The sequence below is a fragment of the Bison bison genome, unplaced genomic scaffold, assembly GCF_000754665.1.
Source record: "Bison bison bison isolate TAMUID 2011002044 unplaced genomic scaffold, Bison_UMD1.0 scf7180017864285, whole genome shotgun sequence".
In the NCBI taxonomy this organism is placed as follows: domain Eukaryota; kingdom Metazoa; phylum Chordata; class Mammalia; order Artiodactyla; family Bovidae; genus Bison; species Bison bison.
This window is the reverse complement of record NW_011494857.1, coordinates 1,490,186-1,502,370: the sequence shown is the minus strand read 5'-3', so window position 1 is coordinate 1,502,370 and position 12,185 is coordinate 1,490,186. Positions and strand designations below refer to the sequence as shown.

Sequence of the window (12,185 nt, the reverse complement as noted above, 5' to 3'; positions counted from 1 at the left end):
GGGGGGGGGCAGAGAAAGTGGCTTAGAAGCCCTGGCGGAGAGCCCCCACCTGCCCCACTCCCTGGTGGAGCCTGTGGTCTTCCTTCAAAGGAATCTCGGCAGAAGCCCACGTAGGACGTGTGGGGAATGGCCAGGCCGACCTCCAATCACCCACTCCCATCAAACCAACCTCCCGCCTCCACGAGGAAGGGAATCCGACTGTCAAGCCGAGAACCCCTGGCTCCCATATGACCCCCTCCCCAAATCTCACCGGGGGCGGGTTGAGGAGGAGGCTCCGCAGTTGGGGGTTGGCCCCAGGGTTCTGGGGCCGGAGGAGGGGTCCAGGAGGGGGTGGGCCGGGGGCTGCTCCAGGAGGGCCTTGCGGGGCGCCTGGAGGGGCTGGGGCAGCACCCTGGGGCTGGGGCTGCCCGGCGGCTGCAGAGGCCCCCACAGTACCCTGAGGCTGGGGCTGTGGCGGGCGGAGCTGGAGCTGACGGGAAGAGACACGGGTGAGGGATGGAGCCCCCAGACCCCTCCACCTCTTCAGCGAGATCAGAATCACAGTGTCCTCTACACACACCCCCACCTCCCCCGCGGCCCTGTCCTCACCAGGTTCTGCGAGGGTCTTGCTTGGTCCTCCAGAATGGGACCCAGCCCAGGGGGCGCCTGCTGGGCACCCATCTGTGTGGGGAGAGAAGGAGCAGGTCAGTGGCTGGGCGGGGAATCCCCATGCTTCGGAGAGTCTGCACCCTGAACGGGACCCTGTCAGGAGCTGGGAACGTTTTCCTGGGCAGGGGGCGGGGTTGTCTAGAATGTAAACTTTATGCCCCTGAAGAGGGGACTGTGTCTTAGAAATTCACTAAGAATAGTCTTTATAAAGGAAAGAAAGATTGCAGGGAAACATGGGGGGAGACTGAACTTGGCAGAGGAGGACATGCCCAACACTGGAGCCCCAGGAGGGCCCCAGGGGTCCTGCCGTGAGAGCTGGGACCCAGGAGGGCAGCACAGGCCCCAGGGCGGGGGAGCCGCGGGGTCGCTCACCCCACGCTGCTGCTCCAGCTTCTGCTGCTGGACTTGCTTGTGGTTGGTGATGACCTGCCGGATGCCGTTGACGAAGCCACTCTGGTCGTAGGGGATGAGGCCCATGAAGATCTTCTTCTTGGACGAGTACAGCAGCATGAGCACGCGCACCTCGCACGGGGCCGTGTGGGGGAAGTGCACGCAGCCCGCCTGCGGGAGGGGATCGGAGCCATCACGCCCTGCAGGAGGGGGCAGCCCACCTCTCTGGGTTTTAGAAGCTTCTAGAAGCCGCACAGGCCAGGCGTGGCCAGCTTTCTGCTCTGAAAGGTGGAGGAGGGTCCAGGTTTGGCTTGAGGCTGCTCCAGAGAGCTGGGTGCCCGAAGGAACAGGGTACAGCTGGGACTGCTGCTAATGGCTGGGTGGAGAGCAGAGGAAGCCCCCTCCAATCCTGCCCCCCTCAAAGGGCTCGCAGCTGACAGGGAGGGAATTCAACATAGAGCTGACATGGGAAGTGCGTGCTCAGTGGTGGTGGCAGACACCCTGACTGACCAGGGATCCGAGAGGCCCCTGGGGTGCCACACCACCTCGACCTCAGCGTCTGCAGTGAAACTCACGGGAGGCGGTGCTCACACCTCAAGGGACAGACCCGGGTATCATGTCCACTGTCCTGCACTGGGCTGTATACACAGGAAGTGCCCAGGGAACGCTAGTGAACGTGAAGCGAGGCCGTAACACGCAAGGCTTCTGGGAGAGGGGCTCTTAGTGGAGGAGGGGCTGATGAGCTTACGGAACCGGTGGAACCTCGGCCAAGCCAGTCTCGCTTTCTCAGGCGAGGCAGACCCTGATAGCTGCTTAACATCGGCCCCTCTCCTTGTGTGGAGAACCCCAATTCTGTTTGGGTAGCAGCACGTCTGGGCCCCAGGGCACTCATTGGTGCCTGCTCCCCCACGGTCTCCTGTCCCTACGGGGGGATCAGGGGCCCGGGTCTGGCCCAAGATGTGAAAGGAAGCCTGCTTGCGTGTGGGAACGTGTTTTCCTAAAGAAGGGGAAATACAGGCTGATAACACACCTCCTTTTTGCCCTCCTACATTAAGTCAGACAGGACTCCTTGAGCTTCAGGAACCATCTCACAGTCACGAGAGAGAAACAAGGGAGCCCCAGAGATCCTGGCCCTGACGTCAAGGGGCTACAGACCTAGCCCTGAGAGTGCCCTCCTCTGGGCATCCTGTTACACGTCACAAGTGAATGCCTGCTTGTATCCGGCTCTCAGAACCCAGATGCCACGCTGTGAGGGAGCCCGAGCCACACGGGGAGGCCACATGGAGGCACTCGGAAGACCAGGCGCAGCTGAACCCCAGCTGATGGGCAGCACCATGAGAGGGGACCATCTTGATTTCTAGCCCAGATGAGCTTTCAGATGAGCACAGTCTTAGCTGCTATCTGATGGCAACCCCATCAAAGACCCCGAGCAAGACTAGCCCAGCTGAGCCCAGCGGACCCACACAGGACTGCGAGAAACAGTAAATTGCTGGTCCAAGCCTTCACCCCAAGCATCTATCTGTTCTAAAAAACCTGCCAGCTGGGTGTGCTGTTACTTGCTGTTGGAGGCATTCTTAACTCTCAGGATTGCCTTCTTTGGAGAATTTTCCTCAAGGTACCATGAGGTAACCTATGAGGAGTCCCCTCTCCTGAAAAAGAGCTAGGTTCACAGAATGGACTCAGTAACTGGTTCTGGTCCTATTTAGAAACCCTCCCTTAGTGCTATGAGCTGAATGGTGTCCTCCAAAAACACGTTGAAGTTCCAGACCGTGGCACGTGGGAACGGGACCTTATTGAGAATAGGGTGCTTGCGGAGGTAACAAGTTAGGATGAGGTCATTCGAGTGGGCCCCAATCCAAATGACAGGCGTCCCCATAAGCAGGCACACACACCAGGAAGAGACCACCACGTGAAGACACATGGAGAGAGGACGGCCACATGACGACGAGAACAGGAGATAGGAGCAGGCTGTCTAAAGCCAAGCCCGCCTGGGGCTGCCACCCGCAGGAGGCAAGAAGGGGTCTTCCCCCAGAGCCTTGAGAGCACGCAGCCCTGCCGACGCCCTGATTTCGATCATGTTTCTCTCTTTCAGGAGCGCGAGAGAATGCACTTCTGTTGCTCTTGGCCCCAGGAAGCTGTGACACCCTGCAAACCCGTCAGAGCCAAGAGCTTTCTCTGATGGCTCCTGTCACACCCTGCCATGGTTTTAAAGTGAAAGAAACCTCAATCTGGGGCAGACTTTAGGAGCCCAGCATCACAAAGGCAGCCCCACCATCAAAAACGGCTCCCTGGGCCCAAGACAGGAAGCCACTGCCTGGCCACCCAACTCACGAAGCCGTTGCCCATGATGCGATAGAGGCCTTTGAGAGAATCCAGGTCCTTGTTGGTGAAGTGGAACTGGACCATCCTCGAGTTCCGGAACAAAGGGCCCAGGGTGGTCTGCGGGAGACACCCAGGTCAGCGGGCGTGCAGAGGCAAGAACAGAGGCAGGAGGGGGGGAGGTCACCCGCCACCGGCCACTCACCAGCAGCTGCTGGGGGATGAGCTGCATGATCAGCTTCTGGGGCCACTGCTCCGTTTTCCTGGGGTGACACCAGGAGAAGCGTCAGGAGACGCACATCCCAGCTTGCCACCCACCACACCCCTGGCCACCTACAGGTTCTCGCCGTGATTCACGTAGACCTGACAAGGCAGTGACCGGGTCAGCTTGGTGTTGGCGTCCACAGAGGCGGGTTTGGGCTTCTAAGGGGGAAGGAAAGGTGTATCTGGGTGAAAAGGGCCCTGAGCCACCATTTCTTTGACCTCTCCGCCCTTCCCGGGGAGCCCCAAAAGCTCAGGATAACCCCCCAGTTTAAGGCCCACAAGCCCTGGGCCCCTTCATCAGACCACCAACCCTGCAATCCTCCAGCCTTCGAATTCCACGAGTGTGGGCCTCTTCCTCCTGCCCTCAAACCCTACCACCCACTGTCCCCTCCATGCCACAATCTCCTGGGTCCTCCCAGGACCAAGAAGCTGAGACTTCTCTTAACCCTGAACTCTGGGCTACCCATCCCAAGCTTCCTCGGGACTATCCTGAGGACGACAAATCCTATGACCCCACGGGCGCTGGTCCAGCCCTGCAGCACACCAGGGTTGGCCCAACAGAGCCGCTCACCTCCTGCCACTCAAGGACCCCACTCCAGGCCAGGAGTTTGTTGGAGACTGACTGCTGCCCGCCAAGGGCTGGGGCCCCGAGCTGGGCCGGGGAAGGGCCACTCACCCCGCCTGGGGCCACGGTGCCCGCCTGGCAGAGGGGAAAGAGAAGGAAAAGCCACAGGGCAGGATCAGACCATCTCCTGGGAGGGGCTGTCCTGAGAGGACCAGGTCAACAGGCAGAAGAGGACAAAGGTCCCTTCCTGTGTTTCCCCAGGCCCAGAACGCCACTGGGCCGCACCTGGGGCCACAGATGCTCTAATCCTGGAGGATTCAGGTTCTCTCAAAGACCCTGGACTCCCAGGACCCTTTGGACTCCTCGGAACAGTCTTCACCCACCCGCAAGTACCCGCCCGATTCTGCCCCCAGAATTAGTCTCAGCCTCGCCTGAAGCACAGGCTCTGTGAGCTCCCGAGGACCCCAAACAATAAGACCCACGTGCCCTCGGACCCTCTTCAGGAAGGCCGACCTCTCCTCCCTGCACTGTTGGCGGCCAGGAGGCAGGCACCTACCATGGATGGTGCCCCGGGCTGTGCAGGGGGCGCCAGGCCCGGGCCTGGAGCCACGGTGGAGACCAGGCTGGGCTGGGAAGCAGGAGGTGGCTTGGGGGCACCGGGGGGCCCTGGGGGCAGCTGGGTGGCCTGGGTCTGGCTGTAGGGGGGACCCACTCCTGGAGTGGCTTGCTGAAGAGGGTTGATAGGCGAGACTGTGGGAGAGACCAAGGGAAGCGGTGTGGGTGGGGGTGCGGAGACCTGGCTGCCCAAACCCACGTCCCTGCTGGTACTCACAGCGAGGGCCCAGCCCCGCCTTCTGGTTCTTGGCTGCCTCCACGGCGTTCTGGGCAGCCACCTGAGCTGCACTCAGATTCCCAGGGACCTGGTGACAGAGGGGAAGAGCTGCTGAGGACCATCCTGCCCAGCTCCAAAATCCTAAGAGGACGTGACTCCTAGCCTGAAGAGTCCCACCCTCTAGTGTCTCAGGGGAGACTCCCCTATCCAAGACTTAACAATTCCAACCAGGTCTCTGCCAAGGGGCCAGGGCTTCCGCCAAGCCCTAGGAGCACGTCCCTCCCCTGGCAACATCCATACCTGGTACTGCTGGGGGACCGGTGGCAGAGGCTGCTGGGGGGCTGTTGAGAGTGTGGCGCCTGCGGGTGCGGCTGGAGGCAGGGGTACAGGTTGCTTGGGCTGGAGGGGGCCTGGGGCTGAGCCACCCCCAACTGAGCGCCGAGGATGATCGGTAGAGCCCATTAAGGAGGGGATTGAGAGACACGAAGCACATCTGAGTGAGAGGGAGCTGGGGAGGACACCCCCAACCCTGCCCCCCACCAGCCCCCGGGCTCACCGGGCAGCACAAGCCCCCGCACCAGCACCATGTGCCGTGGGTCCTGGCTCACGTCTGCTGGTGGCTGCAGGGGCTCCAGCATGGCTGGAGGAGCCGCCTTCTCGAACAGCAGCCTCAGGGCAGGCAGCTTCCGGGGGGACACAATGGAGAAGTAGATTCCTCGCTGAACAAGAGGGGACAAGCAGTCAGGACAAAGCCACGGGGCCAAGTTCCCACCAAGCTCTGGGACAGAAGACCCAAGACCTAGAGTAGCTGCCCTGGGCGATTCTGGGTTGTAGGTCTCCCAATAGGAGCCAATGGCATCTGTGCCCATCCTGAGACCCAGGCTGGCAGCCCCCTCCTCCCTCAGGTCAGGAGTCGTCACCTCTCCGATCTTCTGCACCAGAGTCTCCGTCGTGCACCCCGAGTACGTGGTGCTCTCGACAGCAGGCAGCAGGTACGGGGGCGAGTTGCAGATAAGGAGGCAGACTCGGTGTGTCTGGCCGCTACCAGAGACAAGCAAAGGTGAGGAGAGGGTGGCAGCAGGGACCCCAAGAAAAGACCCGAGCCAGCAGCAGCAGTGACCAAGTCCTCCACCCCACTGGAAGTCAGGAGTGGGGACCCATTTCCCAACTGAGAATGCTGAGGCCCAGAGAGCCTCCTGAGTCACTGGAAGTCACCCAGCCACAGGGAAGGCAGGAGGCACACTCCGAGCCAGCTCCCCTTTCGGATGAGGACTCCGAGACAGGGAGTGGGCCAGGGGATACCTCCTGCCTCCTGGCTCCCAGCGCCCAGGACAGACAGCCCACCCAACGCCCCACAGGGAGGCTGGGGGTGGAGCCTGTGACCCACCAAGCGGGCTATGGGCCAGGTGGACAGATGGGTGCGGGCCCCACACCGGGCACACTCACATCTGCTCCCGCATCTTCTTGAAGTCGTCGAACAGCTGCAGGGCCGTGCTGAGGCCTTCGGCAATGAGGCTGCAGCTCTCACCACCCCCGCCCATGAACCTGCAGGGGGCAAGGGGTCAGCGCCTGGGGTGCCCAGGGCCACCACCCGCCAGCCCCCAGGCCACCAGGGAGGGGCCCACACTTGGGCCAACCCTCTCCGCAGTCTGTGCCCCTCAGGATGGGGACACTCAAGAGTGCCCTGCCCTAGCCCCAGTGGGCAGGGGCTGTTTGTCATCTCCTGAGAGGGAGTCCCTCTGGCAAAAGGCCCCATGAGAGCACAGAACAGAGAAAGGACCCGGGACACTAAGCCCAGGAGACTACGCTGAGGCCCAGTCCCCATGCGCCTGCCTCACGCTGGGTCGTCTGCCCGGCCTTCCCCTACCTTCCCAGCCTGCTGTGGGGCCTCCTCTGCCCTCCCACCTTTAGGGGTGAAACTGCATCCTTCAAAAACGTATGTTGAAGTCCTGATCCCCCCACCACCACAGGAGGCAACTGGATTCGGAAACAGGGTCTTTACAGAGGTGAACAGGCCATGATGAGGTCGGCAGGGTGGCCTGAACCCAATATGACCAGTGTCCTTAGAAGGCGAACGGGGAAGCAGAGACAGACACGCTCAGAGGAAAGGGAACATGGATGTGATGAGAGAGGGGGCGGGACACCACGTGGAGATCAGAGGGACACCGCACAGGCCAAGGAACGTCTGGGGCAACCGGAAGCTGGAAGAGGCAAGGAAGGACGACCCTCCCCTACATGCTCCAGAGGGAGCATGGCACCCCACCACCCCACGTCGGCTCACGCTCCTGGACCCAGACTGAGGGGCGGTAACCTGCTGTGGCTGTAAGCCACCTTGTTTCCAGTACTTTGCTCCAGCAGCCCCAGGAAACTATGACACACAGACTTGGTCTCTCCTCCACCTGATCCACAGAGGGGTCACCGGTGTCCGTCCCTGTGGAGTGGGTGGCAGGCCTCTGCCAGATGGCAGCTGCTACCACCATGACTCTCTGGGTCACATGGTGGCAAGGCTGACCCTTTGCCACGAGGGACATCTGTGCAGACTGGGCCCTGTGGCTCTGGACCATGGCCCCCGTGTCTGTGTCTGCACCTGTCTCCCCCACCAGGCATGGATGAGGTCTGGACTGTTCTTGTCCCAGCCACACACGCCCCACCCCCGCAGTATGGCACAGGGGAGGGCTTGGAACTGTGTGTTACATAAACAAACAGCTTCAAATCCAACCTTGGTCATCAAGAACAGAGCCAAGCCTGCCCCGCCCTGGGCCCTGCCCACCTTCCCGCTCCATCGCTCCCTGGGTGCCTCCGAGAAGGTCTTGGATGCCCCTGGAGTCTGTCATCCGCCACACACCCAGGTCTCTGCCTGTGTTATCCACCCGAAGACCACATAACGCCACCCACTCTGGCCCAGGAAACCCTGCATACCTATTCCAACTCCCAGCCCCGTGTCATCCTCCTCCAGGAAGCCTTCCCCACCTGCCACATGAATCACCCTTGATCACATGTCCCCCAATACCGTGACTGTCACACTTCCTCCTACAGCCCCAAGAAAGCGCAGCCCTCAGTGAGACCTCAGCCGGCTCGATGATGTGCCCGAGGACACACAGGCTCCGGGAAGTGCCTTCTGAATAAGTGAGCCCCCAACGCGTGGCCCGTCCGTGCTCTACCTGGATTCTTCCCCAGTGTAGATTTCGGTCTTCTGCCCCCACACTCAGGGAGCTCAGCCTACACCACTCCCCCTCCCCGCCACCCACTCCCCAGACCTCCTCCTCCTCCTCCTCACCATCGAGACTCTGGTTTGCACAGGAATTTTAATGCCACAGAGCTGGGGCAGAGGCCGATGAATCAACCAATCCTGGATCCACCCTACTGCCAACTGCCTGTGCTAGAAGAAATCAAGCCATCTTCCCGGCCAGGCTAAGGGTAGGAGTGAGGGGTAGGGGGAGAGACAGGAAGCAGCTGCTGCAGGCATGCGGGGTCTTCTCTTAAGAGGGATGAAAATGTTCCAGAACTACACAGAAAAGACGGCTGCACAACATTTTAAATGTACTAAATGCCACTGACTTGTCCACTTCAAATTGACTGCTTGTGTTATGGGAATTTCACCTTAATTTCTAAAAAAAATAATAATTTAAAGGAAAGTGAGATTGACCACTCTGAGACCCTAGAGTTTGTTTTTTTTCAATGAATATTAAACATAAGCCATCTGTTACCAGCTCAAAAAAAGACACAAAATAAATATTTTGTCTAGAGAAAAACTTAAAACTGGGGAGCAGGAAAAAAAAATATATGGCCAGTTAGAAGTAGGTTTTTAAATATTAAAAAATTTCAAATAAATCCCTCAGATTAGAAACAGAAAGTGAAACAAAAATGAAAGTATGCTGGGAGATACAGGTGGGATCTGACTCACTGCTTCCTTATCCTCACACCCCACCCCTGAGGTCATGCCCCTGAGTCCTTGTCACTCACTTTCACAGGCTAAGGGGCCCCTCCTCTGGAGCCCCCCAGAGGGACTAGTCAAAATGAATGAATGTGAACCGCAGCCAGCCCTGACCAATGACTGCCACAGCCTGTCACCCCAAGGAAACACCAGTTCCTTAGGGCCAGAACCCTGCTTGCCTTCTGCCCCCTCAGTGCCTGAAACAATCTGCTCCACAGGTTGTCTGTTGAATCAATGAACACACAAACCAGTGAATGAATGAAGGCACACACGCACTGTCACAATGCTGTGGGGAAGTCACCTGGGCTGTCCCTTCTGATGCTGGGTCACTAGCTGTCGGGGGTGGGGGAACCGCCTCGCTTACATTTCAGACAGGAAATGTAACATCAGAAACGAATCTCCTCAAAGCAAGGACTTTCCAAAAATCACACTGCCTGCTTTGTACTGTAAGTAATGGATGTTCCAGGAGAAGATAAGATTTCTCCATGTGAACAAAACTTGCTGACTTTCTTTGTGACTCTGTTACAGACTTCCCCAGAACGTCACAGAAACTGAATTTAGATGGTTACATAGGGCCTGATAAAACAGTGATGACTCTGAATATTCAATAATGGCTTAAAATGTTTATCGGCTGATTGGGAGGATTCTGGTGAGCAGGCAGCACACAAAGCTTTCTTTTTTGGTTAAACAGGCAGTGTATTCGAAGCTGGTTAAGGGAGAGGGTGGATATAGGATGGAAGTGTTCAGAATATATTTCCCTCTTATCTTCCTAGTGCCCTTGACATTTTAAACAAGGGGGTTTCACTATTTCTCCTGACACCCACCAAAAGGTTCACTTTCCTGGTGATTCTCTTCCTTACAGCTTTCACTCGTTTATTTATTCAGCAAAGGTCTCCCATCTCAGGCAAACAGCAGGAGAAACACCCAAGGCCTGGACATTCACAGTCCAGAGGTGTGAAGCTGCAACAGGGAAACACCTGAGAGCAATGGGGGCGGAGGAGAGAGCAACTGACCGCTTGCCGGAATCAGGGAAAGGACGTTTGCGTTGGCTCTTGATGTTTAAATAGGCGTTTACCAGGGAGAACCAGAGTATCAGGTACATTCTGGACATTCGTTCATTCACTCGTTCTACAAAGTTTTCCTTAGGGCTCTTTCATGCCAGGCCCTGTGCTGGGTACTAGAGACTTGAGGGAAATCAGACTTGGACTTGAACCTCAAGGAGCCCCCATTCCACATCATTCAAGTCTCACCACAATCTGTTCCAGAGGTTTTCGACTGGGGCGGATTCTGTCCCCAAAGGGACATATGACAATGTCTGGAGACGTCTTTGTTTTTATTGTTTATCACACTGGGGACGGAGGGGACCACTGGCATTTGGGGGGTAGGAGCCGGGGATGCTACCGAACTCCTTACAACACACAGGAATGCCCCCCACCCCTCCACAACATACATACAATAATCATCTGGCCCAAAGGGTCAACAGTGCTGAGGTTGAGAAACCCCGCTCTGCCCTGACCATGAATTCTAACAACCGTAAGGGGGGAAGTGAACGTGCAGCGCCTGGTCTAGCACATGAAGCCTGGAACAAACCAAGTGTTCAACAAACATTTGCTGCAGGGGCGAATGAAGATAACGGCAGCCCACGAATCCGTGTTGTTTAATGGACCCTGACCAGACCCTGAGCTGAACACAGTATGAAGATTAGCTTCTGTGACCCGCCTCTGAGTGCCGCCATGGACTACCGTTATCCCTCTGCAGACCAAGAAACCAAAACACAAAAGAACAGCAAAAGCTAAGGGAGCACTTAATCATGTCAGGCACTGTTTTCAACAGTCATCAACTCGTTTGATTCCCAAAGTTCCCTACAGTGTCACCAGAACTAGATCTGCGATGAGCGCCATCTCCTGGTATTCATGCCCCCTCCAACACTGAACACAACTGACCTGGATACTAAACAGAATGTGACACAAATGATGGTGTGTGATTTCTAAGATTTGATTATAAAAAGCTCTGTGGCCTCCTTTTGCTCTTTCTGTTGGATTGCTCAGGCTGAGGAAGGCCAGCTGCCATGTTGGGAGGACACTCAAGCAGCCCCATCGAGAGATGTCTTAGGAATAACAGCTAGCAAGGAACTGAGGCCTCTAGCCAACAGCCACAGGGTTAGCCACCTTGGAAATGGATCCCTTGGTCCCGATCAAACAGTCGGATGACTGTGGTCCCAGCTCACCGTGACTGAAATCCCACAAGAGACAGTGAGTGAGAACCATCCATCAAAGCCATCCCTGAATTCCTTACTTAAGGAAACCAGGCACTAAAAAAGTTTTTTTCTTTTTTTTTGGCTGTGCCCCTCAGCATGTGGGATCTTAGTTTCCCCACCAAGGATCGGATCCATGTCCCGTGCAGTGGAAGCACAGAGTCCCAACTGCTGGACTGTCAAAGAATTTCCAAGTCAGTAAGCTTTAATCTGTTTTTCCAACACTGGATAAGTAACAGGATGACTGTAAGTACTATTACCGTTCCCCTTTAAGAGATAAGTTCTATTAGACACAGAGGACAGGGACTCGTGGGTCTGGGAGTCCTGTTGTGGTAGAGCTGAAAAGTGGCCCCAGGCTGTCTGCATCTGCAGTGTCAACTATCAAAATTTACTCCAAAGCACAGAGGCTTAGCCCCAGCCCTCTTGCACTCAAGCTTCAATGCCCCTGGTATGAAAAAGAAGGACTAGAGTAAACAAGAGAAGCAACAGACAGAAAGGGGAAGAATACATGAGGAGTAGGACAGGGGTGCTGGACTTCCCCAGGCTTCCTTGAGCAGGAAATTCTTTCTACTTCCAAGCCAGACAACACCAGCTGAGCATACAGAACTGACCATTTAAGTGACCTAGGGACAAAACCACAACCCCCATCACAGCCCTTTTTAGCAACCAATGTGAGGGGCTGGATCCGGCAGCTCAAATCCAGGCCACCATTCCTCTGCGGTCCCTCCCAGGTTCCCCCAACCCTTCCCGAAGCCAAGAAAAGAGCTCACTTAATGCCATCGAGCCAGGTGACAAACTCATAGGCGCTGCTGGTGGGAGCGTGACATTGTACGTAGGACTCTGGAGCGCAGTCCACCGTGTTGAACACCACGAGGCTGTACTGGGTGCCCCCATACTGGGAGGGGAGGACAGAAGAACTTTTCATCTGGGACCCAGTTTCTTTTTCCCTCAGGGGAGTCGGAGCTCCCAGCCCCTACTC

The 12,185-nt window shown here is 57.1% G+C and overlaps 1 protein-coding gene across 1 annotated transcript in view; it reads right to left on the bottom strand.

The window, feature by feature from the left end:
* Positions 1–12,176, bottom strand: part of MED25 (mediator complex subunit 25) — a 13,477-nt gene extending 1,301 nt beyond the window's left edge. Inside the window, exons 1-14 of the mRNA XM_010849716.1 lie at positions 11,977–12,176; positions 6,465–6,563; positions 5,939–6,059; positions 5,575–5,737; positions 5,319–5,449; positions 5,019–5,106; positions 4,743–4,936; positions 4,193–4,321; positions 3,695–3,780; positions 3,563–3,620; positions 3,370–3,477; positions 1,021–1,209; positions 589–660; positions 44–469 (exon numbers count right to left, since the gene is read on the bottom strand). Of these exons, the coding sequence (XP_010848018.1) occupies positions 44–469; positions 589–660; positions 1,021–1,209; positions 3,370–3,477; positions 3,563–3,620; positions 3,695–3,780; positions 4,193–4,321; positions 4,743–4,936; positions 5,019–5,106; positions 5,319–5,449; positions 5,575–5,737; positions 5,939–6,059; positions 6,465–6,563; positions 11,977–12,131 (2,019 nt within the window). The 5' untranslated portion in view covers positions 12,132–12,176. The remainder of the gene's footprint in view (positions 1–43; positions 470–588; positions 661–1,020; positions 1,210–3,369; positions 3,478–3,562; positions 3,621–3,694; positions 3,781–4,192; positions 4,322–4,742; positions 4,937–5,018; positions 5,107–5,318; positions 5,450–5,574; positions 5,738–5,938; positions 6,060–6,464; positions 6,564–11,976) is intronic.
* Between the last annotated feature and the right edge of the window lie 9 nt (positions 12,177–12,185).